A 27,662-nucleotide genomic window follows, 5' to 3' on the forward strand; every position below is an offset into this window, starting at 1 on the left:
CGCTTGCTATTGTTGTTGGAAGTACGTCTGAGTACGCCATCAGTCGCCTTGTGAGACTATTTCTGTGTGTTTAATTCGTTGAACTTGATGGACACCAGGCGTCTCCATATGCAGTGGAGACGCCAGGTTTTTTGCAAAAAGTTAACCCATTCAGCTGCGTGCTTGTTCTATTTATCCATCATATTTTTCATTTAAAAAAAAAGCTTTAAGCTCACAAAGTTTGCACAGTAGGTAGTAATTTTTTTGCAATATATAGTACTTGTGGTAGAATATGTACAATGGTGTGGTAATGTGGAAAATTGATGTGGCGCACGATGAAAATGTATTTGACAAAATATGCGATATCATGAAGGCAGCTTTTCGTGTGGTGCTCAGCTGTTCGCGCGGGTCTGTTTCTCTCACTGCGGTGGCCGGGAGAGACACGCGGACCTGCACCAGCTCCCGGAGGAGTTGACCAGAGTGTGGTGTTGTCAGTTGACATTTGAGCGCGAACATCGCAAGTGGATCGAGTGCGCGCGCTGATAGAAGCTCATAGAAGCGTGTAATCTCGTGTGTGATGGTCATAAAATTAAAAATAATTACTTGAATCTCTCCTTATTTCCTCCCTCATTGAATACGGTGCCCAATAATCCACTCCTTTTAGCACATTTGGGGCTAAAAGAAATTTTTTTTAAAACTTCTACCACCCACACAAAAAATTCACGAATTATCGTGAGATTTAAATTATTTTTCCCCTTAAAAAATTATCGTTATACCTGCAAAAGGAGGAAAGTGATCTAAGAAATTGTGCAACAGAGGATTACTCACTCACAGTGTGGATTTTCAAAGTGAAAAACCCCTATCACGCATAACTTTTCATTATCAATTTCAAACGAAACATTCTGTGATCACCAACACCTTTTTGGGCACAACCTCTAAAAGAAATTCCTTCACCTATGAGATTGTCAAGCAGGGTATTTGTGAGATACTTCCAAGAAATGATGTCTTTTTTTTTCTTTGGCAGTGACGACAAAATATAGGTGCGATATGTCTTATCAGTTCGTGAAACACCTTATCGCAAATTAGTAAATGTTTAAAGTCGATTACCAAAGGCAGAGCTCACCGGTCGTTCGATATGTGATTTAAAATTTCAATACGAACTTATTTTTTCTCTCTCAAACTAGACCTCATCTATCACCTCAAACTATATACAACATTACCGTATAGTCTCTGATAGATCAGCTTATGAGACAGAAAGTGATGTGAAAATAATTTGAACGAGAAGTTGCAGTTTTATGGTGATTTCGTTCCAATTAACTTGCGAGACACTCTGTACGGGAAATTCACTTTAGTGACACTTGCTAATAAAAATTGTAAAATAGTGCGCTAAAATATGCTGCCTGTGGGTGGATTTTTGCCTCTTTCTCTAACAATACAACAACACAATTCCAACGCATCTACTATAGCTCAAAGGAAATTCTAAAAAAAAAGAAGCACATGTAATTATTGAAGATGATTCGCGCCTATTTTCTGCGCTCGTCGGAAAGCACAATTTATGAAGAAATCTTTTTGTGAGACGTCGCACTTGCTTTCCATCTCAATTTGAAATTTGAAATTGTTGTTTTTTTTTTTGTGAAATGTGATAAGAGACTACGGAAAAGTTACATGATAAAAAAATATTCAAAGATGTGATATTTTGCAAAGAAATCCTTTAATTTATTTTGTGAACTAAAAACATTATGGGTCATCGGGGAATTTATTATGTTGACTAACTTATAGGGACACAAATGATTGGATTAAATGAGTTGTTTAAGAAAGAGTTTTAGCACATAAAACACGGAATTAAAATTCTAAATTTCATTGGAGTTATTTTTGTTATACTATAAAAACATTTGCTTTCATATTGTATGTAGTTTCATGTTTTTTTTTAACCCTTTCATGACAGTTAGGTTTTTCAAAAAACCGATTTTTTTTATTTAGAACTTCAAGTCTAAATAACAGGTGGTGTAGCCAGGAAGTGTGTTTGTTAAATGCTTAAAATTTCAAGGAAAGAAAAAATTAAATAAGATTTCTAAACGTTATAAAAGAAAAATAAACGAGAAACGTTAAAAAATAAACGTCAAACTTAATACATCAAAAATTAGAAGAAAAAAAACGTTATATTTGCAGAGATTTTTCAATCGTTAGAGAAGAAATGTCAAAATTTAGTACATAGAGATTTTTCAATTATTAGAATAGGAACGTCAAATTTCAAATGAGAAATGTCAGTCGTTAGACAGGAAACGTCAAACATTAGGAGACAAACGTCAAACGACCTTTTGAAAAAAATGTCAAAGATTAGAATTTTACAAATAAATTCTCAAAAGCTGTTAATTCTAATTGAACAGCCATTAATATGTCATACAGTATGTACCTACTTTCAATCTTCATAAACGTCGACTTCTAATTAGTTCTTATTTTAATCAGTTTTCAACACCATTAAAAGAACATTAAAAAAAAATGTTTTTCACCACCTTCTTGGATAGATTAATGGCTATGCGTCTGCCAAATAATAAAGCATAATTTTGAATTCTATAATTTTTTACGGATCCTGAGAAATACGATATTTTACTCTAATTGATTAACTTCAATTTCTATTTTTCTCATCTTCAATTTGCTAATAATCTATTACACAGAGTTTGATTAATTTTTATTTCAAAATATTTATTAATTTTAAAAAGAAGTAAAAAAAAACATCTCCCATCTATGTGCCTTTTTGAACTTTTTTTGAGTGACACATACACACATAATTTCATATATAGAGAGACCATCAGACTATTATTCGCATAATACAAGCCTAGAAGCATTCCTGAGCAATTGTGTGTCGTGAGAAGAATTATTGTGCTAGAATTGAGGAGTGTATAGCAAAAAAAAAGCTGAAAAGAAATTATTTTTATCGGGAACTCCCGCGTCTCAGTGAATGCCGCCGCCAATCAGCCACATGGCGCACGCACTGACCAAGTCATTAGGTCAGTAATGGAACAGATGATTGAATTTCAGAAGAGACAAACCCAATGAGCTCATCAACTCACAGTGTCACAACCTCCCTGCTATTTTCCACACACACACGAACCATTTTCCCTGACCGCGAAATTCCGCGAAAATTCAATATTGATTGCGTTCTTGCCAATCAAAATTAGACATCTCCTTATCATGAAATGCAATCTCCCTTTTTCTTGCCATGCACATCTCGCAGAAGGAAATCATCCCAACTCCTCCCAGCACAATGTCGCACAGAGAGATTCTGAGACTTTGACGAGTGTGTGCTCCATATAGAGGTGCAATTAAAGTGGAAAAATCTTGTGCTAGTGACTGAAGTGATTGTGAAGAAGGCTTCTCCATCACAATGGAGTCCCCGCCGGCAAATGGTTCGGATACAATGTCCATCAGTGCCCCGGGTAGGAATCACAAGACAGTGGCGGAATTGCACTTCAATGCCATGAGTGGGAGTCTGAAGCACAGGAATGCCCACGAGACGCCAACTACAACGGAGGATTCGGCAAAGCTCCTACCAAGTACATCCAAGAAGTTCGTTATAGTGCCAACAAGCATTAAAAAGACCACGCTCACGGTGACTTCACCTACGGATAGTTTGTCATCATCCAATGTCAGCCCCATTATGTCCCCACTGCCAGCTGGTACCCGACCCAAGCACTTCAACAGCATGAGATCGGTGAGATCAGGTACCTCAAAAATTATAATTTTTAAATTAAAAATATTTCCAACAAATTCTTATCAATTCTCTTAAGTGCAAATAATTTCACATAAAAAAAAGAATTTTTAAGAAATGACAGGAAATTACGACGTTTGCTTCTACAAAGAGATTTTTATCTCTTCAATTATTTTATCTAGAATTACTTCAACGATTTTTATATCCTATTGTTATTTTGGCAGTAAAATCAGCAAGGAGATTTTATTTAATTTTAATTGCACAAGGAAGTATATAAAATAAGTTTGAAAATTACGTCTAATGAAGATGTCCAGATTTATAAATATCTAGATTTGTAAGCCAATTGAACGATATAATTGCAATTGAATCATTTGAATTGGCAATTTTTGACATGCTATGCTATGATAGAGAAGAGTTTTTATTAACGTTTGGCATTCCATTTCTAACGTTTAATGTTTTATAATAATAATAATAATAATAATAATAATATTTATTTCGTATCCAAACTTTTCTTTTTATCTATTAACGTTTAGCATTATATTTCTAACGTTCAACGCATCTTTTATAAAATTCAATGTTCGTTGTAAAACTTGAGATTTTTCTTCTAACGATACTCAGATTTTTTTTAAATAAAATTTAATGTTAATTTATACAATTTTACGGTTATTTTTAAATCATTTTAATTCAAAAGAATTAAAATAAAATCTACGATTACCAGGCGGCTCCATGCCTATCATGTTACATTTTATGAGAATGTTGAAGTAAGAAGCTTTTTTTCTCTTATCATTTATCGTGCACAGTAGCTCATTTTACTTTATTTTTATGATCCTTGGATTATTATTTTACTATTTATTTGCCTACCAAAGAACTAGGTTAAATTGGTTATGAATTGATAATACCGGTGTAAATGAAAATGCTATTTTCTTGAAGAAATAAATTAATAAATTATAAAAATCCCCAAAAAACATGCCTAAAAGAAAAGTTATGAGACATTTTTTCTTCCTTTTCATACCAGGAGGAGCTCTTCTTAACCAGGATGGTGGACTCGCTACGTCCACCCCAACAGTTGGGCATCCTCCCCCAACATCCCTAGCTCGATCTGGGTCCTACGTTTTCAGTGATTGCGGATCTGCACGCCTCTTCTCCGACGCTACGTCCGTACGATCACTCGCCTCAATCGGCATGGGTTCGACGGATGGACGCAAAATGGTCATCCGGCGTGTGCCGAATTCACCCACAGAGCTCCTCACCATCCTCAATCCCCCCATGTAAGTGCCAAACATCACGAGCAAAGGTCACGTCCAATTTCCCTTAATTAAAATTCACTATAATACATGCATCGATTCGGAAGTGGAAGTGGACGTACGATTGTAATTTCACGTTCTACCCGCGCGTAACCTTCACTGATCTGGTGCAAAAGGAACGTGTGCCATCGTTTGCCCCTTTTTTCATGCCACCTTCTCACAATAGTGCAAAATTCACACTTTTTATTTATGGCATCCGCACAAGATAAATTGGTCAGACGACGATCGGGAGGGCACTGCTAGTTTTTTTTTTGTCAAACGCGACCACAGAGAAGATTCTCATTACATGCTTGCGTGATTCTGGGTGCCGGTGTTGAATGAAGAGTATGTATATATGATCCAAAAAAAAAGTTTTTAATTAACTTAATTTTTTGATGAATCTTCTCACACTTCTCTTGCGCAATAAAGTACTCCAGATTCCGGTTGGTTTTATCTCTCAATTCCCATCCATGCCCTAAGATCAATCCAAATGTGTTGATTCCAATACAATCCACTCTATATCGCATTTTTCATCATTAACTCACCCAAACTACTACTAGACAGGCGATATCAAAGCTTCCCATGACGACAGAACATTTTGTCTGATCATCAGAGATGATCTTGTCAAGTGAAAATTCATGAGAGATCACATAATTGAAAATGATTCGCATAATTTTGTGTAGGAAAAAAAGTTAATTAATGTGGAATTTAATCGTTGGGTTAGAAAGGCAGAAAAAACTTGAGATGGATTGTTTTGTAATTTTAATGACAGTGAAATGAATCTCGTGATATCGCGTCGGAATCCGCGTGAATTAGCTATCAGCGTTAACTATAAGCTATACAACTAGTGGAATCCAGAATTGCTTTTTACGTATGAATTTTATAATCATGCAATTTTATTGCATTGAGATTTTCATGCAAACTTAAATGGATTAAAATGTTCAAGCATTGGCATTGAAAATTTAACATTATTTCAATGAATTTACTTAATTCCTTTAGTGTTCAAAAATCGATTGCACATTGTAGATTTTAGGGAAAAATTATGAAAATGAAATAAAATAAAATAGGAAAAGCTTGAGAAAAATGCTGAAATTTTCCTCGGAAGTGAATTCTTTTTCCTTGCGATTACTAGACTCTCTTTTAATTTTTCGATTGACACCTGTGGATTGATCCTTAAAGTTTCATTGGATTGTACCTTAATCCTTTCAGGTCCGTGATCAAACTATCGAGATGATTGAACTAAAAATAATTTTTGTGTGTGCATAATTTTTAAGTGCATCAACAGGATAATATCACGATTAACAGATCAATAATTCAATGTTGTTATATTTTATGCTAAACACGAAAAAATTAAATCATTATTTTTTATTATTGATTAGCCGATAAAAGCAATCAAAAGTAGATAAATGGAAAGACGATCACCTTTTAAACTCATCCGAAAGCGATCAATTGAAAAAATTAATTTTTAAAAATTTCTTACCCATTCAATGCCTCGAATGAACAAGGAAATTATGAATATTTCTTTCAATTTTGATCAATTTGTGGTTTGTTCATAAATTAGTTTTCTTAACAGGAACATCACGTGCAATGTTGATTACAAGAAACTTGTCGGGATCACGTTAACGAATGATTATTTGATAAGGAGGAAAACGTACAATTTACGACCCATTTAAATTCTCAAATTCTCACCATTTGTGCTCTCTTCCTGCATTTTGTTGTCATCTTCCGGTCATTTGATAATCTCGCACTAATATTAACATTTTGCAGAATGAATTTCCTTCCCACTTGAAATTGCATCTCTTCTTTTTGGCCATGAATTGCGGTGCATTTTTGCTTTCATGGTGGGTGATTTTCCCCTTGAGACCCCATTTGTACCTGCAAAGAGGAAAAATTTCCAATTGCGAGCAAAATTGCACGGTTGTTCGGTATGCTTGTGGAAAATGAATATAATTCACTATCATATGACTCTGTGTGTCACTCTCGTTCTCTCTCTTGCAAATTGACGTCAAAATATGATGTGTGCGAGTAACTTCTCCCGCATATAATAGATTGTTTGCAGAGTGTCTGATGTGCTCTGTGGAAGGAATAGATCTCGCGTGGATTGTTTGAGAGCGCTTTTGTGTGGAAAAAGGGGGGCCAAATCTGGCACCTTTTAGCTTCACAATTTATTCTTCTCCATAGCAATTTACAAGCTTCCCAACAATGAGATCTTGAGGTGATAAAAATGTATGTGCGATCATCTCTTATCTCATTCTCTCTGTTTTAGAGCTTTTTGATCTATATTTACACAGATGATCGTAACAGGTGACACAATGGAGTTGAAGGTGTTTTTTTTTTCTTTCCTTTTTTTGTTCTCCCATAGAGAATGGGGCGGAGGTGCCAATTTATTAATGGGAGCACAAGCCATGGGAAAAATTTATGCTCTGCTCCGGCATTATTTATGGCTGTTTAATCTAATAAGCAAAAATGCCGTGAATTTGATTTTGGACGGTGCTATATGTGACATTGGAAAAGCATCTTTTTTTCTGCACACCATGTTGGCTGAATTAAGCGACCATCGTACAGAAAATAAATTGAGGAAATTGCACTCTAGCTAACAAATTGCTAATGAACATCCCGATTGTTGCACATTTTTTCCTCATTCACCATCCGTCAACACAAACAAAATTGACCGCTAAATTAATCATTGCATTGTCAAGTGCAATTTTATTGAAATTCACCTCCGTGAAAGACCTTTGTGGGCGTACATAGTGATGATTTATGGGAGGGCGATTGATTGGGCAGGAAGGGCATTAATTAATGTTTAAGGATTTGGTTTGAAAAAGAATTCAATTTTCTTGATTTTCCTTAATTCCTTGTAATTTTCCTTTATTATTAAAAGATAAAAAAAAATTAAATATATTTTAGAGCTAAAGTTTAATATATCCTATATTTTGCAATTAATCATTTAAGCTTTAGAGAATTTTTTTTCGTAAAGCTTTAAGAATGTCTCACAGCTTTAACACGTTTGGGAATTAGCAAATTCTAGCAGTTTTCTTTTTCTTATAGGATTTTATATGGAAAATTTTACCAGTCAGTGGTCCCCAAAGGGTTAAATAATAGTGGTAAGAGGCTAGGGAAATCATTAAGTATTTAACACTTGGAGGACTCGAATTTCTAACCTCAAACTTTGAGCTTAATTTTCTATTATAAAGAAAACGTTTTTCCGGATTTTCTTTTGACAAACTTGTTGTATTTGAATCCGCCTACACAGATGTAGAAATTATCAAGATAAGGTGGATAAATTTTAATCTATGGCGGTTTAAAAAAGTCGAATTGGCAGTGATTACCAGTAAAGTCCTCCAAGTGTTAAAGAAAAACCGTTTAGATTCACATAAGAAAATTTGGAATAAAATTGTAAAGGGGAGCGGGGCAAAAAAAATCACTCAAGGGTTTAGGAAAAGCTCAGAATGTCATATTTTCCAGCTAGATAGAGAAAAGTTGTCTGAGAAAGAGTTAAAGAGCGGAAAACTTTCCATAGAAATGAGCTTTTATACCTTCCTGGGAAATAGGTGTGATATTTTAAGTATTTCCCGTTTTTCATGAACCCTTGAATGACTTATTTTGCTCCCCCCTATATTTGAAATTTGCACTAAACATAACCAAAAGACATTTCCAAGAGCTTTTCCCAAAATTTAGTTTAAAAGACATTAAAATTAATCCAGAATTAAGGGTTAAGGGCTTTTAAACTTTAAATTTTAATCTAGGGAAATTAAATTTTATTTCATAAACAAAACTTTATTTTATTGTACAAGCTTATTCTAATATTTTTCCCCTTGAATTTTTATCTTTTTTTCCTTTTCTGTACACGTTCAAATATTAAATTACATAAATCAGTGCAATTTAGTAACAGAGTGTTTATGTTCTTTTTATTCAATTTACATCTTCTTATGTCATACAAAATTGACCTTGATTGTAAGTAGGTACGCGATTAGTTTCACAATTTTATTTATTTCTTATTCAAAATAATAATCTCATCAAAAACTTATTTCAATATCGATGAGCTTTATTGATGTAGTCAAAACAAACTCTCTCGTTTGATATAGAATTCTAGAGGAGACAAATTAAGAGCTTTATAAAAGATTTTCTTGCTGCCATAAAGAGCTCTAAACTTACCTCCACATAAAAGTGAAATTTCTGCACTCGAAAATGCGAGCTAAGTAGAGGCGATATCATCGCATTTGTTTGATTACTTAGCATCTGCTCTGAATGCTCTGTAAACTGTATGAATGAGGTTGAAAGACACGCAAAAGTGGGTCTCTTTTAGTCTAAAAGTGAATCTCGATGGAGCAAGGTGCCTGAAGGTATATTCGAAATGTCCAACGGAAATTGTGCAAAGGTTGTGCTGTTGAATCCCAAAGAGGATGCTCTCCTTACAAATCACTTCCGGGAGCCGTCGCGCTTTAAATTCCCCACAAATACGCACAGGTGATACTGAATGGGAGATTCTGCGTTTGTCTTTTTTTCATTCGTTGCCCAAAATAAGAAGGATAGGATGGCAGCTTTGTGATATCTTTGATTGACACACAATAGACCATATAACTTCCATTTTATGATTATCTAATTACAATTTATCATTCATCCCTGACTTTACGTATTTTCTTTTCTATTTAAAAAAAACCTTTGCAGACCCCAAGAGGAAGATTTTGAGAATGATAGCTTTGCTGGGATTTCTGATAATTCAGATTCGGCCAACTTGAAGCCACGCCGGCAGCATTGGGCCAACAAGATGCAATTCGTGCTGGCATGCATTGGTTATTCCGTGGGATTGGGCAATATGTGGCGATTCCCGTATCTATGCTACTCAAGTGGCGGAGGTAGGTTGGTCACTTCGCATATTGAGCTCAATTGCCGCTCATTATTGCTCACCCACTCTCCCCGGCGGAGAAGACAGCCACATATCGCAACTTCCTATCTTTTGCTCTCCCATTTAAGCCGGTCAGTAGCCGCGATAAGGCTTCTGAAATTTCACGAAATTTATAGCAGAGCGCACGAGATGAGAACGCAAACAGCTTATTGCCATGCTGATAAGAGAGATTTCTTGAATGACACAGATAAAAATCTCCCGAATTTTTGGTTAAACATTGCAAAATTTCAAGCAGACAGGTAGTAAATAAAATATAATAAGATAAAGTCCTTTTAAGCTATGATTAAAAATATTTTTTTATAACTTTTTTGTGATTTAAATATGGACTAAAATGTTTGCAAAAGTTTGTCATTGTACCAATAAGACAAATGAACATAATTAAGTTTTGTAATGCGATTTCATTTTCTTCAATTTCCTTCAACATGAAGAAATTTGGCAACTTGCAAAGCTTTTCTTTTAATTCTTACCAACATACATATAATTGCTAAAGAAAAGAATTTTATCTCATAAGAAAACATGCGTAACAGTGAAATTGAATAGTTTCTAAGCGCAATTGAGCCGCGATGAGAATTGAGCTAAATTAATGCGACAAAAGCTCTCTTTGTGATACATATAATTTAAACGGTATTTTAAAAAATCTTCCAGGAGTTTTTCTCGTGCCATACTTTATCATCTTGGTGATATGCGGAATCCCCATGTTGTTCATGGAGCTGGCAGTGGGGCAGTACACAGGAAGGGGACCTATTGGTGCTCTCGGTCAGATCTGCCCACTCTTCAAAGGTATGGCGGATTTTTCATCTGCACTTTGCGTGCTAATTGCTCAGTGATTTTAACATATGTAACCCACCCAAGTTGTCGCGATAAATCATAACTTGCAAATTTGAATAAGAATTTCTATATATTGTGCTCAATTAAATATGCTGTAGTGGCGTGGTTAAATACTCAAAAGATGAATTTATTGCCTTGTCGACATTCAAAGATCAGCTGCAAAGGCAGGAAATTAAGAACACCTGAGAATTTTGTAAAGGAAGTTGCGTGAGCTTTGTTAGCATTTCTCATTGATTTCTTGATTGCAGGAGCTGGGCTGGCGAGCGTCGTGGTGTCCTTTCTCATGTCCACATACTACAGTGTGATCATAGCGTATGCCATTTACTATTTTTTCACCTCCTTCCGACCTGAACTCCCCTGGACGGATTGCAGCAACAGATGGAACACTCCGGATTGTTGGATCCCTCAACGGCAGGAGTCCAATCTCACGCGTCCACACGTCTCACGTACGCCACCTGAGGAATTCTTCGAGAATAAAGTCCTGCAAATTAGCCCAGGGATTGAGTATCCTGGTGGGATGCGTTGGGAATTGGTGGCATGTCTCGTGTGTGCCTGGGTACTAGTCTACTTTGCCATTTGGAAGTCCATAAAATCATCCGGGAAAGTGCGATACCTAACAGCTACTCTTCCATTTGTGCTGATCTTCGTCTTCCTGGGACGCTCCCTGACACTCGATGGAGCAGAAAATGGCTTGAGGTACTTCTTCCAGCCAAATTGGGCACTTCTTCGCAATGCCAACGTGTGGATAAATGCTGCATCGCAGAATTTCAATTCTCTCGGCATTGCCTTTGGGTCAATGATCTCATTTGCCAGCTACAACAAGTACAACAACAACATTCTCCACGATACACTCGCTGTATCCTTCGTAAATGCCATCACGAGTGTCCTCGTGGGGATTTTTGCTTTTGCCACAATTGGGAACATCGCTCTGGAACAATCGACGACCGTTGAGGCGGTCATAAGTGACGGTCCAGGACTCATCTTCATCGTCTACCCCCAAGCAATGGCCAAAATGCCTGCACCGAATCTCTGGGCTGTCCTCTTCTTCTTCATGCTCCTCTGCCTTGGGCTCAATAGCCAATTTGCAATAGTCGAGGTGGTTGTAACATCAATCCAGGATGGTTTTCCCAACTGGATTCGCAAGAAGTTAGTCTACCATGAACTTCTGGTGCTCATCGTGTGTGTGGTATCATTCTTCTTTGGCCTGCCCAATCTCATCCAAGGAGGAATTTACTTCTTCCAACTCATTGATCACTATGCCGCCTCAATCTCCATCATGTTTCTCGCTTTCTTCCAAATCATCGCCATTGCGTGGTTCTACGGAGTTCCTCGGCTATCCAAGAATGTCAAACAGATGACCGGGAAAACTCCTTCGCTCTTCTTTCGCTTCTGCTGGCTCATCGGTGCGCCAATGCTTCTAATCGTGAGTATATAGCAACATTTTATTTGATCAATTTTTTAAATCTTTTTTTTTGTACCTTTTAGTCACTCTGGGTGTTTAGTTTAATAAATTACGAGCAACCAACATATCACAATGGTCAGTACCACTACCCAAATTGGGCCATTGCACTAGGATGGGCAATTGCGTCGACATCCCTCATCTGCATTCCAACCTATGCAATCGTCAACATCATCCGAGCAGATGGTGAAACATTCCTACAGGTAAGCCTCTCCTGCAATCCTATAATTAATTTATTTAAAAAAAATCTTTTTTTTCTCAGAAATTAAGAAATTCCATTAAACCCAACATCTACGAGTGCAAAATATGCGGAGAGCATCACTGCGAGCATGATTTTCCCGAAGATCAAGCTGTTGCAGAGTTAACGCCAATCATTCAGGGTGTTCCGCAATCTACAAACTTCCCCATAGTCCTCCAACCACCCCCGCCGGGCAACCATAGGCCACCCATTCTACCACCAGCAAACTCCGACATTGCGACAAATCATACAGAAACGCGAAACTGACGCATGCACAACAAAGCAGTAGCGAGAAACCAAATAAAATTTACATTAGCTCAAAGACACTGAAGTCAGAACTTCAATAAATTGTAGAATGAGAGGCAAGCAAAGTCCATAAAGAACAAATTAAGAAGAAAAACACGGTTGTGATTATATAAAGACATTGAGAAGTTGAAAGAAGAAATGCATGATATGAGTATTATCTTGAGAGTGGAGAAATAAAGCGAAATATCATGAACAATCAAAGATGAATTAATAAAATGTAAATAATTTAATATTTTAGTTTTTTTTGTTGTTATTCCCAAAATCAGCACTTGCAGTGAAGACTTCAAAATTATTAATTTCAAATTTGGAAAATATCGCATCATAGCAGCATATTCTTTGTCCAAAAAAACCATTTTCAAATTTCTATGACAAAGCCTTCTAGGCAAAATAAAGTGTCATACATCCATTTTCCAACTCTATAACTCAGAAGAAGAAAATCAAATTCTCAAAATATCTATAAAAAAAAAGTCAATCATAACGCGTCCAGTTATAAGAATTGGTGTCCCACAACGTGTAGAAGTTTGTTTATGCGTTGTAATGCGATTTGTGAGCAGAGACAAATTTGATTTTTTTTGTAAAATTCGACAATTTGATGGATAAAAATGGTCATATCTCTGGTTCTATAATACCTACAGAAATTTCTTGACTAGGTTTGGAAAAGTATTAAAACAGGCTATAAATTAACATAAATTTCAATAATTTTCAAGGTCATCTCCAGAACACAAAATGGCGGCATTTTGTTTTACTAAAACAGTTTTTGGCATTTTTTGTCCTGAAGAAATAGTTTTAGAGGTTTCTGATGTTCTAGAAAGTTGTAGAGTTTTGCAAAACCTTTAATTAGATACCAAATTGAGCAAAATCACACAGACCAGACCGTTCAAGAGATATGGCTCTTAGAACTATTCAAATTCAAGAATTTTTCAAATCGTCATATTTTCTAAACGGCGACATAGATTTTCTTCATTTTTGGACTGGTGAAAGATATTGAGTCAGGCCACAACATATCAAAATTTAATGGAAAACGATAATAGATGTTGGGAGATATTGCCCCTTAAAGTTAGGCAATTTTTGTTTTTGATTTTAGCGCCTCTTGCGGATGTTTTTGGAATTTGGAATGTTTTAGACAGTTGTAGGGCTTATTGAAACCTTTCATTTGATACCAAGATGGTCATAATCGGTCAAGCTGTTCTCAAGTTATATCGAAAAAACACTTTTTGCTTTAGGCCGCCATATTTGCTAAACGGCATGACCGATTGTCAAGTATGAATTGTTGATGAAAACGTCTCACTGAGCCCTACAACATACTAAAATTTCAGACCTCTAGCTACTAGGGAAGTGGTCGACGGTATTTCAAAATGGCGGACGGCGGCCATCTTGGATTTTGAAAATGCGAAAAAATGTAATTTTACACCCACATTTCTATAGAAAACTTCAAACCGGAAGTCTCTATCTCTTGCCGTCCTTGAGTTATAAAGCAAAGTTCGGGCTAGAGGCCGGCAGGACGGCCGGCCGGATCAAAAATTTTCCACCACCACTTCTGGAACGTGGGTTGTCTAAAACGTGCTCATACCAAGTTTGAGCCCGATCTGAGGTGGTCGGTTTTTCCGACGATTACAATACTTGGTATGCCACGATTGTGGTATACCAACTAATATCTAAAAGCAAAAGGAGCAAAACAAAAAAAAACACGCATAATTTATTAGATTAGTTTTTATTTGAAAATAAATTTCAAGTTATTAAATTACAAATTGCATACAGAAGTTTGCATTCTCTTTCATATCAAAATGTTCGAGTTCTGCATTTAATAATACATTTTGGTAAGAAAATAAATTGTGTTCATAAATATTATACACAGAACTCCAACCGCGCGAACTTTTAATTAATTTCGAGTATTTATTGCGTTTGTTATCTTTACTAAATATTTCTTTATTCTTTTAAATCTTTTCTTCATTACTTTAAACAGTTAATTGCATCTCTTCTAGAGTTCCTTGGGGACGGTTTGTGTTAAGCGCAATATATAGATTTTCCTTTATTACGATTCTTTTATTAAAAAGTAACACTTTTTGAGAGGAGTGAAAGCGGGGCTCAATAAAAAGTGTCTGATCGTTCAAATTGACTTTGAAAGAAAAGGAAATGCCTTAAAATTAATCGAAAGGACAAAGAGACTTCACAGTCAGAGAAGGGGCTTTACTCCCTCAAAATAAAAAAAAACCATCAACAAGTTACAAAAAAATACATATACAATTTCTTTTAATATTACAAAATAAATTATAATAATTAAAATTACTGACTATACACACGTTCGTAGAGAATAGAATCTCAGTAGTGATGAATTTTAGTGTAGATACCCAACGGGTTAGGTCTGCTAGGTCCATTGTTGGCAAAGTACGTCGCTAAATGCTATCAAAAATTCGCTGCATTGAAGCATTTTGGGCGCGGTACTTAGCAAAATGGCTGCAGTTTGCTTTTTCTTGGTCCAAAATGAAATTTCTTCGGAAAATTACAAAATGCATTTAGCAAAAAAAAAGCATTGGAAATTAGTTTGAAAGTGTGAAAATTAATAATTTTTATAGAATATCAAACATTTCCGTGAAAAACTGTGCTAATATTGGTCATTATAATGAATTATTTTGTTGAAAAAATTGTTGAAAGATGGATGAAACATTCATGGAAATTTTTGTGAAATACTAAGAATTTTATTTTAAAAAGTGGAAAATTCTTTAAATTGAATTATTTTCTTTCAAAAATAGATTTCAAATTCATTGATGAAACATTAGCTCGAATATTTTACGAGTTTAAATACACAAAAAACATAAAAATGACGTCATTTTTGATATTTTTTTTAAGAAATTAATTAGTCTGTTTGGCGATTTATTCATATCTTCAGTAGACTCAATCTCAGCTGGTTCACTTCTTCGCTCCTTCTCTTCTTGCCTTTTTTCTTCATAAATTTAATACTTTATTTTTACATTTTAATTTAATAAAAAAGCTAATAAATTTTTTTCACCATGAAAACCTAAAAAAATTAGAGAATTTTTTATGTTTTTTTTTTTATTTTTATCGTTTTTAATGCTAAACAATTTTTATTATTTGCTGAAAAAAAAATCATTTTCCACCGAGAAAAAAAGTCATTGGAGAAAATTCTCTATCGGGGCGGAGAATTTTTCCAAATTTCAACAGTACCGAGCACAATTCTAATCTCATCTTGGTTCCGCGGGCGTCTTTTTTATTAAATTTTCTACGCACGTCACCTTAGTCAATTCGAGACGAGCTCACTTTTTATCCCACTTTCACGACACAAAAAAGAATCTCCTCTCATTTTCTTTTTGCATTTTTGCTTTTTTTTTCATAAAATTACAATAAAAATAAATTGTTAAATACACACAGAATAAAATCACCACAGACAATCATTTACAAAATGTATAACAATATTTTCTTTCTCTCTTTGTCTCATTTAACATTCCCTCATCGATTCTTCGTTGAAGATTTATTCTTCAATATATTTATATTTTTTTAATTTATTATACAGTTCATTTTTTTAATATACTGTTGACTACAAATTATTACGTTATAGTACGATGCTTTTTTTTTTATTAAAATTAGCAATTTAGTACCGAGTTTTCTTTTTAATTATTGTTGATGTATCCTTCGGTTAATTCGTAACTTAGTTGCGATTTCTCCTTCTACTTGATTTTTTTTGTATTTTTCTCATTTTTTTTTTTTTTATAAAATAATAATTCTAAGTATATAGTTTTTTTTAATCAAATCCTCCAGAAACCGTCGAAATTGATAGAATATTTATATATGAGAAAATAATGTAATAGAGTGAAGATTAAACTACCATTCCATTTATTGAGGTAGTTCACAGTGCTTAGTTAATTCATTCTCTTGGATAGGAGGCAGTTTCTCTCATAGAATTCGAAGAAGCCTTCACCACTTTTATCATCTAATAGTGAGGAGACTACATGAGGTTTTTTGAGGTTCTTTTTTTCGGTTTACGGAGGAGTTGTCTTCAAATTCAGGAACACAGTTCACTCCAGATGAGATTGCAAAAATTTCTACACTCCCAGACGCTTTTCCTTTGGCAGTTTTATTTAGTTTTTTTTCTTTCTTTTTTTTTCGTCGTCTTCGTGACTTTTTGTCCACTGAGCTGACTGTGTTCCATTTCTTATCATCTAAGTTTCTCACTTTTTTTTTTCGTTGAACACTTTCTGTTCCTTTTTTTTTCATCTTGTTTTCTGCAAAAATTTCTAAATTCCATTTCTATACAACATTCTATACATTTTGGAATGTTTCTTTTGGAGACATTTCTTTGTCTCATTGGCCCATCATCTACGACAGGTAGTCTGGGGCAGGTTCTGGTACGGCTTCAGGGTTGGCAAAGAGTGGATTGGGGAATTCTGGTGGATGAGGCAGTGGACCCGTTGTCTTGGGTTGTCTTCGGTAGGCCATGAGCCAACACGAAACAGCCACAGCTACGGCAACCAGGGCCAGAAGGGCTGTGATCACGAGGGCGATTATCAGACCCACCATCGACACACAGATATCCTCAACACGCTGAGCCGCTGGGGAGACTACGGGAGAGACAAGTAACATACAACATCAGCTCAATGTCCTACAATTAGTTATAAATTTTTAGGAATGATATTTGAGTGACTAAAGATCAAGGGGTGTTTATCTGCCGAATGTTTTGATTTTGTTTGGCGAATCATCCGAAGATTGACAAATCCTAATATTTCCTTTATATAAAAATCCCTTTAATTTGTTTTTTTCTTAGATTTGAATTTAGTAGCTTTTTAGGTTTCTTTTTTTATTTTGAAACTTTTTAGAACTGAAAATCTGAAAAACTTCTTTTCGGGTTAAACTTAGCACTTTTAGATTTTAATTTAGTATATTTCATGACTTAATTTATTATTTTCTAGGATTGAATTAATTACTTTTTAAGGTTGGTTTTAGTACTATTTAAGCTTTGATAAAGAAGTTTTTAAAGCTTTTTTCTTCAATCTGAACCTTTTTAAGACTGAAGACTAAAAAACTTTTTTCGATTTGAATTTTATTGCTTTCTAGACTTAAATTAAGTTCCTTTCAAGCTACCTTTTCTCCTAAATCTCAGCTTCTTTAGGACTCAAATGCGAATACCTTTTTTCTGCTTTAATTCAGTATTTTTTAAATCTGAATTCAGTACTTTGAAAGCTTTTACTCTTTAATCTGTGTCTTTTATGACTAAAGAAAATAGATCTCTATCTGCCGATTATTCTGATTCCTTTTTGCGAATCATTCAAATATTTCTGAAGATCCGAATATTTTCTCTCAGATAAACACCCCTTGCTAAAGATCATTCAAATTCAGATGGTTCAGGTACATTTTAGAGGATAAATAAAATTATTTTCAGACACAAAATTATATTTTTAAAATTTTTAAATACGACTATAAAACATCAAACGTTTGAAAAATTGTCAAACTATAGAAAAAACTCAAACCGATATCTGACGTTAAAAAAGAAATGTTAAAAGTTAGAAAATAAATGTCAAAAGTTAAAAAAAAAACTTCACAGTCAAATGTTAAAAAAATGTCCAACTTTAAAATTGCAAAACGTTAAAATTGCACAAACAAATTATCAAAATCTGTTAATACGAGTACAAGAGCCCTTTAGTATGATTTAGTCTTCTCATTCTTCATAAACTTCAACTCCTTATTCGTTCTTTACAATTTATCTTTAATGACTTTTATATATAGAAAATAAAAGATTTATAAAAAACACTCCCTTGAATAAATTTCTAGCTACACCCCTGATCAATTTAAATCAACTTTGCACTGATGCTTCAGCCTTTAATTTTTAATATAAATTGTAAATGAAATGTAAATTAAAAGAGAAGAAGATTCACCTTTCAAATGAATAATTCTGATTGGTGATAAAGTTTGGCAGCGTGTTTTCATTGGCTACCATTCGCTTAAGGGGAGGAGCCTCAGTGCAAAGTATATTTGAACAATATAATATAGAAAAACAATTATAAACTTACTGCTATTGCCATCACCAAGTCGCTCTTCCTTCCGCTCGAACGTGAGAATGGCATTCGATTGAATGACAATTTCCTCACGTAGCTGCCCTTCAAGACCGAAATTACTTCCGGCCAGGGCAGTACTGCTTCTGTTAACATTCGTATCCTCAATCTGACGACGTCGTCGGCGCTTACCGAAGGCATCATACCCACGACAATTGACCGGCTGGCACCGTCCAAAGCACACACGAATGTTACACTGGAAGCGTATGTTGTCGCTCGAGGGGAATTTGAAGGCATTAAAGCTGGCAAGGAGACTATTTGTCTCCGAATTGTATTCCCATTCGCCAAAGATACTCGGATCTGTGGCACATCCATCATCATCTGTCACAATATATTCATTCTCCACATTCTCCTCCATTGTCTTTGCCACACAGCCACGTGCGAAGCCACCATAAATTGCTGTTTTTGTGGGGAAATTTTGACAAATTGTTACAATTTAATTTAAATAAATAAATAAATTGAGATTAATTGTTTTTTTTTTCTATTGGTATTTCCCATATAATTGTTGTAGGAATTTATTTTTCAATGCAAAATAATAAACTTTGAGAAGTTATGTTAAAAAAATTTGTAAAACAAACTTAAAACTCTCGGAATGTTTTCTCCAAATTGCGTCAAATAGAGCAATATACAATCTTTTAGCAAATTACCTTCTCAATATTTACCTTACCCCAAAAAAAAGCCAACAGAATGAAATAATATTCTAAAATCATCTCAAAGGTGCTAAAGTTTCAAATGTTTGCCCACATGTTTGAACCAGATTAGAGCAGCTAATATTGAGACTAATTGAATACTTACTTGCTGGTTGTACGTCAACTTGCAGCATGAGATTGTCACCAATTTCCGCGGAAGTAATCTCCTGGCCATTGTAGGTAACGATCTTCATTGAGCAAATAGGTGGTGGTCCAGTATTGGCGATTGTACCAGCAGTCGTCAGCATTGAGACGTTAAAACCAATGGTGACGTTCTGTTCGCCAGTTTGGTAGACGCACTTGATGTGGTAAGCTTGGGCTTTGTAGGTCACAAGTTTGGGATGTTTCTGTATGACGAGGACAAAGCTGGCAATACCATTGACGTGAATGAGACCGCAGCTGCCAAAGTGAACCTTAAACATCTCAGTCCTTTCGGCTGAGTCTGAGTCAAGATTCACAACTCTACGGCACTCTTCGTCCTTGCTGTGTCCCTTCACGTAGAGGACACCATTGAAGCCGGGTTCAGCAATATGAATCTTCACCTGAACACCATCCGCCAGACAGCTGACAATCATTTCTGGTTGTGGGAAATCTGTGCGGAAGTTGGTGTGGTTGCATTGAATTTCAGGTTCTCCCGTGTACCCGGCAATACATTGGCAGATGGCTTGATGATTGGTGGCATTGCAGAGAGCATTAATGCCGCATCTCTTGTCCACGCATGGATCCTCGCAGGTCTTCGTCTCCAGGTTGCAATACCGATGATCTGGGCATTCGGCATTACTCTCACACTCTGGACGATCTGTCCTGATGCATTCACCGCGATCTGTTAGCCTGTATCCATGCTCAATTGGACAGATGCATCTGCCTCTCTCATCAATCACCATACCACGTTCCAGAGCACAAACACAGTGTCCTGTTTCGTCAATCTTATAGCCAGCTTCAGGGCGGCATTGCATGCATTCGTTGTAGATGTTGAGGGCTGATCCCGGTGGGCATACGCACTTCCCGTCGATGTCTCGTACAAAGCCTTTCTCGATGTTGCACAGGGATCTCTTGTCACACTGTACAGCTGCATTGCCTTGATAGTCAGGCAAGCAGACACAAACCATCGTTCTTACGGGGATTGTGTCGAAGACTTTGCATTCAGCATTTACACCGCACGGTTTTGTTGCATTGCACGGGTTGATACACTCGCTTCCAATGCAAGCCGTCTGAGTTGGACAATCACCGTCATTCCTGCAGATTTCTTCAATAATACGGCAGCCCTTCTCGTAGTCAGATATATAGCCAGGTGGGCAAGCACACTCAGGCCTATGATTGTATACTTGGCAAACTTCATTGATGGCACATGCTGCAGTCTTCTCGCATGGATTCTCACATTTATTATTTATGCAAGCCTTGTCAAGTGGGCAATCCGAATCACTGCGGCATCCAAGAAGGAGACAAGCCTGCCGTGGATCACCACTATACCCTGGAGGACATTCACAGACAGCACGGTGATTTATTCCATAGCATTCAGCTCTCTCGCCGCATGATCTTCCATCAGCGGCACAAACTGGTACGCACTGCCTATTTACGCAGCTATGCTGTCCGGAGCATTCATCATTGGATCTGCACCCAATACGGATGCACTCAATCTCTGGATTACCTTCATAGCCTTGTTCGCATGTGCACACAGGTTTGTGATCTTTGATACGGCACTCAGCATTTGGTCCGCAGTTGCATGGGTTTCGGCAGATCCCATTGACGCAAGCTCTGTCACTCGTGCAGTCTGAATCAGCAATGCATCCACCAACCTTCAATACAGGCTCTGTGGGTTTGCACGTTCCACTTCCACTGCTCACGTATCCTTCGGGACAGATACAAATCATCGTACGTACTGGTGACGAAGGGACAACTTCGCAAGTTGATGGTCTATGGCATGGTTCGAGAATGAGACATGGATCCTGGCAGTGATGGTCAATACAGGCCAAACGTGGTGAACAATCTGTGTCCACAACGCATTCTGGCACCGGTTCTGGGCGGCAGTCAACGTAGGGATTACCCACAAGACCAGGTGGGCATCGACAGACAGCCATGTGATTCTGTGGGCGACATTCAGCACGTGGCGAGCAGATGTTACCGTACACGCAGGGATTGACACACTGTGCATTCTCGCAGTTCTTATCACTTGGACAATCGCTATTGCTGCGGCAACCAACAACATGACAACGCTCCCATGGATTACCACGGAAACCACTGAGGCAGCGACATTGGGCTTTGTTTTCATACACATAGCATTCGGCATTTGTTCCGCAGGGATCTCGAACCAAGCATGGGCTAACGCAGTTTTGATTGATGCATGCTTTGCCTGAATCGCACTCTGAGTCTGTACGGCATCCAACAGTGCGACATGCAACATTGGGATTACCATGGTAGCCATCTTCGCATGAGCATACAGCACGATGATTTTGTACATTGCATGTGGCATGAGTGCCGCAGTTGCAAGGATTGCGACACTGTCTATTGATGCAAGCTTCAGTGTCGGGACATTCGCTATCGCTTGAGCAACCAGGAGGTGTTTGGATGATCAACTGCCGGCATTCACCATTTGTATCGGGTACCCAGAGTTCGGGACATTCGCAAACCATCGTTCGTACAGGGATACTGTTGAGGACACTACATTTAGCAGATGATGCACATGGTTTGAGTACACCACATGGATCCTGACACTTATTCTCAATGCACGCCAATTTGCTGGGGCAATCAGTGTCCCTGACGCATTCTGGTTGACTCGGTGGGATAACCTTGCGTTCGCAGTAAGAGAATGGATTGCCAAGTGGAAGTTCTTCTGGGCAGTAGCATGTTGCACGATGATTTCTTGGGTAGCACAGAGCATTTTGAGCACATGGTGGATGAGCATCTGTTGCGCATGGATTAACGCAGTGACTATCAATGCAAGCACGATTGTCGGGACATTCAAAATCAGAATGGCACTCAACTCTGGCACACCGTTCGAAGGGATTTCCCTCCAATCCTGGATTGCACCGACAAGCAGCACGATGATTGTGTCCATAGCATTCAGCATTGATGGCACATGGATCGTTCACAATGCACGGATTGACGCATTGACCCGTCAAGCATGTCTTATCATTGGAACAATCAACATCAGCTGTACATTCAACCTTAACACATCCCGATTGGGGATTTCCTGAGAATCCTGGGCGGCAGTAGCAGATGGGATAGTGATCAACAACCTTGCATTCAGCATTAGCGCCACAGTTGCATGGATTAGCGCAAATTCTATTGATACACGATTCAGAGAGAGCGCACTCTGAATTTGATTTGCACCCAACAGTTGCTTCCGAAGGTGGTTGACAGAAGATTCGTGGATCACCCGTGTAGCCCTGAGGGCACTTGCAAACAGGCTCGCGATTCTCAATGAAGCAAACAGCTCCACGTCCACAGGGGTCTCCAGCTGTGCATGGATTCACACAGAGTTCATTGATGCACTTCCTATCGAAGGGACAATCGTCATTTTTGTAGCATTCCGCTGGTTCTGGTCGGGATGGTGTCTTGGGGATGGGTGAGCACTCAATCAGGGGATTGCCTTCATAGCCAGGAGCACATGAGCACCTAGCACGGTGATTTGATGACGTACACTGTGCATTCACACCACACTGTTCCACGTGACACGCCACGATGCATGTTCCACGATTGCAAATTTCAGGATCAGCACAATCAGCATTGGATGTACATCCCACTGGCTGTTCCAACTTTATCGGGATACACTTGCCAATGGAATTTGTTACTGTATCTCCTGGACACTTGCAGAGCATCGTTCTGTACGGTAGAGTATCAACAACGGAGCAAATTTGATCTTGTGATGTGCAAACATTGGATTTTGCACATGGATTCTCACATCTACCCTCGAAGCAGGCCAATTTGGATGGGCAATCCCCATCGGTACGGCACTCAGGTTCAACTGGTTGTCGTGGGCGTGAGCATTCGATGAATGGATTGCCGGTGGTTCCAGGGAAGCACTCACAAATTGGTTGATGATTGCGCCCCGTACATGTTGCATCCTTAGCGCATGTTTCTGCTTCACAAACTGGTCGACAGACACGGTTAAGTCGATCGCAGGCTTCATGGTCAGCGCAGTCTTCATTGTACTGACACAGGCCGGTGATGCAGGAGACCATTGGATTTCCTTGAGTTCCAGGTGGACAGGCACAGTTTGCTCTGTGATTCTGAGCAAAACATTCAGCTCCACGACCACACTGGATTGGTCCGTAAGCGCATGGATTGAGGCATTTTCCACTGTAGCATGCCTTATCGTACGGACAGTCATCATCAACTTGGCACTCAGCTACAATGCAAAAAAAAGAAATTAAGGATAAGCATTTAAAGGATAATGAAGAAATAATTCCAGACTACTTACGTCTGTGACATTGAACGTGTGGATCACCACCCCAGTCAGCTGGGCAGTAGCAGAGAGGCCGATGAAGGGCAACACGGCATTCTGCATTCCCACCGCAGGGGTTGCTTTCGGCACATGGATTGAGGCACTTCTTATTGACGCAGGCTTTGTCATCTGTACAGTCGGCATTTGATCGACATTCCGGCGTTGCAACTGTTGGCTCCCTGAAGCAATTAACGAAAGGATCTCCGACCATTCCTGGTGAGCACACGCACACCGCTCGATGATTTTGAGCTCTGCACTCAGCTGTCCTTGCACAAGGATTCCCGTCTGAGCAGGGATTCACACAGAGGCGATTTCGGCAGGCTTCCGTTTGAGCACATTCACTATCGGATGAGCATCCAGTATCCTTCAGGGGAGCTATGTAATGGAAAAACAAACAAACCATTACTAAAAAATATTCCTCCCTCTCAAGGATTTTTTTTATATTCTGTAAATGGAAATAGTCAAGGAAGTATCATTGGGGTATTGCAGTGTAAAATATGCTTGAATTTAATTTTGCAGAGATTTTGATATGTACAGAAAATTATGTACAAAGTTTGTCAAATTTTCTTTTTGTGTGTGAAATATATACGTATATGTACATAGATATAAATAAAAAAATTTTAAAAAAAACCTGCAATGAGTCTTTGAAAAACATAATGATTAGTTTTTTGGTAAATTGATTAATTTGCTTAGTTAGGAGAAAACATACCGAGTTTGCATTCAACTTCAGCATCACCAACATATCCTGGTTCACATTGGCACACCATAGTTCTAAGCGGAAGGGTGTCCACGACATTGCAAATGGCATGGGCAGCACATGGTTTTGTCTCGTAGCAAGGATTCTTGCATACTCCACTAAAGCAGGCCAATTTGCTCGGACAGTCGGCATCCATTGTACATTCAGGAGCTCTTTCCACTGTAACTGAGTAGGAAAATCGATCGTTAGTTGTTTCATTAGGATCTTTATAGATAGCTGTGAAACTTTTGCAATTTATATATATAATTTAAATCTTAAAACTGAGTTTTGAACTTCGGATCAGGCAAACAAGGAATTCTAGAAAAAAATATATATTCAATCACTTACTAAATGAGCATCCAACATTTCCGTCTCCTGTGTATCCTGGAGGACAACGGCAGGAAGCACGATGGTTGTCTACGCGACACAGTGCCCCAGGGGCACAATTGCACGGATCCCGGCAATGTTCATTGATACAAGCTAAGCTATATGGGCAATCGACATCGGCTGTACATTCAGGCCGATTGCAGCTGACTAGAGGATTTCCACGATAGTTATCGGGGCAGAAGCACCGTGCCTTGTGATTGTAATCAGATCTACAGATTGCATTGGTACCGCATTGTGTGTACGAGCATGGTTCGACGCATTCACGATTAACGCATGCCTGCGTAACTGGGCAATCTGAATCAGAGCGACATCCAATTTCGAAGCATGCTAGATGGGCATTTCCTGTGAAGCCGCTACGACATACACACACTGGTCGATGTACTCTGACATGGCACTCAGCATTCTGACCACATAGTCCTCCATTGGATTCCAGGCAGGGATTCACGCATTTCTGATTAATACACGCCTTATCATTTGAACACTCACTATCGCTCACGCATTCTGGTCGAACGGTTGGCTCAATGTGCCTGTAGCACTCGACAAATGGAGATCCTGCAAATCCTGGTGGACACGAGCAGACAGCTTTGTGATTAATAGCCGTACATATGGCACTTAGACCGCAAGCATCGATGCATGGGTCACGGCATCTTTGATTGAAGCAAGCCCGATCTCTTGAGCAATCAGAATTAATGACGCATTCGGGGTATGTACAAACGGGAGCTCCGTTGTGTACACGACAGAATCCATTAGCAGCACACGGTGAAGGATTGCAAGGATCAACTGGTTCAGCCAGGGGTACTTTGCATTCCACAAATGGATCACCAATCCTATTAGCTGAGCACGAACAGATTGGACTGTGATTGATCACATGACATTCAGCACTGTAGCCACAGACTCCTGGACAGGGATCCACACATTTTGTATTTATACACGCTAGATTGCGTGCACAGTCCGAATTGATGGTGCATTCGGGACGACAACCAGTACCAAATGGATTACCAAAATACCCACTAAGGCACTCACAGTGAGCATTTTCGCCAGCACGTCTACAGAGTGTATTCAGACCACATGGAGAAGGATAGCATGGATCTCGCGTTTCCACCTGATCTACCCTCTCAGGTGTCCTAATACACTGTCGGAATGCATCTCCAGTTGTTCCTGGTAGGCATGTGCAAATTGGAATGTGATTCGTTACAGAGCACTCAGCTTCAACACCGCAAGTTCCAGGGCATGGATCGACACATTTATTACGAATACAAGCCCGATTCATTGGGCACTCAGAGTTACCCACACATTCCGGGCGGCATCCTTCGTAAGGATTACCATGGTATTCAGGAATGCATTCACAAATTTCATTAATGCCATCCACACGGCATCGAGCGTTTATACCGCAAGGTGATGGTTGACAAGGTGTTGGAATCTTTGGCGGTGGTGTTGGTTCAACTGTTGAATATAAAATTATTTTAGAAATACAAAAAACTGTAAAATAAACTAATAAAGATTAAAGCACTAATAAACCAATATGCCAATATTCAGCTTATAAAACTATTTGAGGTCTCACCTCGTATTTCTGTACATTGATAGAATGGATTCCCTGTATAACCCGAGGGGCAGTAGCAGTTAGCCGAGTGCAAAGCAGCTCGACATTCTGCACCAAACCCACAAATTCCAATACACGGATCAATACATTTTTGATTAATGCATGCCAAATGGGAAGCGCAATCGGAATTTGTTATACACTCAGGTCGACAATTGGGAGGCGACCCAAAGTACCCATCGAGACAAGCACAAGAAGCTTTCTCATTTACAACATTACATCTAGAGTTGAATCCACAGGGAGAGGGTACACAAGGATCTATATATTCTATCCTTGGAGGGGGTTCTCCTAAAATTAACATATTATATAAATAATAATCACATAAAAATTTGGAAAGTTTAAAAAATCATACTTATGGGTTGACAACGGCTAAACGGATCTCCAGTAAACCGTGGAGGGCAACTACAAATCGGATTGTGGTTAACCACAGTACATTTCGCACCTACTCCACAGGTTCCTGGACATGGGTCGCGACATTTCTGATTTTGACATGCTTCATTGGCACTACAATCTGAGTTCACAATACATTCAGGTCGGCACGTAGGTGGGCTTCCTATGTATCCAGGTACGCATGAGCATACGGCTTGTCCGTTGATTTCGCGACACTGACTGTTGGGACCGCAGGGCGAGGGATTGCATGGGTTTGTAATAACAGGAGCTACAGGTGATTGGGGGTGAGAGAAATAGGGGTTATTTGGATCTGAAGAGGGAGTATTGGTAACAGGATATTTACTTGGTTCCTGTCGACACTGGACAAAGGCATTGCCTGTCATTCCTGAAGGACAAGTGCACATTGGGACGTGATTGATAACTTCACAAATGGCATTCAAGCCACAGGTTCCAGGGCAAGGATCGGCGCATTTGCTTCGTAGACAAGCTTTGTTTCTGGGACAGTCCGAATTCAAAACACATTCGGGACGACAGCCTCTATAAGGATCACCCTGATATTCAGGCAGACACGTGCAAGTGCCATCGCGACATTGCGCATTAGCGCCACATGGAGATGGATTGCAAGGATCATCCAGAACGGGTTCTCTTG

General features: G+C 38.3%; 3 protein-coding genes across 9 annotated transcripts in view; 2 read left to right on the plus strand and 1 right to left on the minus strand.

Moving 5' to 3' along the window:
* Nucleotides 1-27,662, plus strand: part of LOC129790280 (RUS family member 1) — a 213,192-nt gene that overhangs the window by 1,287 nt on the left and 184,243 nt on the right. The window lies entirely within an intron of this gene.
* Nucleotides 397-12,938, plus strand: LOC129790162 (sodium- and chloride-dependent GABA transporter ine). 7 transcript variants are annotated; one of them, XM_055827517.1, is made up of 8 exons: nt 397-559; nt 3,215-3,701; nt 4,704-4,956; nt 9,640-9,827; nt 10,523-10,657; nt 10,954-12,128; nt 12,191-12,367; nt 12,427-12,938. In XM_055827517.1, the coding sequence occupies exons 2-8, from the start codon at nt 3,365-3,367 to the stop codon at nt 12,667-12,669; spliced, it is 2,508 nt and encodes an 835-aa protein (XP_055683492.1). In that variant the 5' UTR covers nt 397-559; nt 3,215-3,364; the 3' UTR covers nt 12,670-12,938. The 7 variants fall into 7 exon arrangements, with proteins under 7 accessions (XP_055683492.1, XP_055683489.1, XP_055683491.1 ...); XM_055827514.1 differs by having other exon boundaries at nt 403-1,019; XM_055827516.1 differs by having other exon boundaries at nt 403-827.
* LOC129790089 (uncharacterized) overlaps nt 14,404-27,662 on the minus strand; it is a 177,851-nt gene continuing 164,592 nt past the window's right edge. Inside the window, exons 67-75 of the mRNA XM_055827303.1 lie at nt 27,357-27,662; nt 26,976-27,281; nt 26,588-26,908; nt 24,988-26,469; nt 24,613-24,825; nt 23,880-24,278; nt 19,566-23,807; nt 18,729-19,169; nt 14,404-17,282 (exon numbers count right to left, since the gene is read on the minus strand). Of these exons, the coding sequence (XP_055683278.1) occupies nt 17,041-17,282; nt 18,729-19,169; nt 19,566-23,807; nt 23,880-24,278; nt 24,613-24,825; nt 24,988-26,469; nt 26,588-26,908; nt 26,976-27,281; nt 27,357-27,662 (7,952 nt within the window). The 3' untranslated portion in view covers nt 14,404-17,040. The remainder of the gene's footprint in view (nt 17,283-18,728; nt 19,170-19,565; nt 23,808-23,879; nt 24,279-24,612; nt 24,826-24,987; nt 26,470-26,587; nt 26,909-26,975; nt 27,282-27,356) is intronic.

The sequence above is a fragment of the Lutzomyia longipalpis genome, chromosome 2, assembly GCF_024334085.1.
Source record: "Lutzomyia longipalpis isolate SR_M1_2022 chromosome 2, ASM2433408v1".
Taxonomy (NCBI): Eukaryota; Metazoa; Arthropoda; class Insecta; order Diptera; family Psychodidae; genus Lutzomyia; species Lutzomyia longipalpis.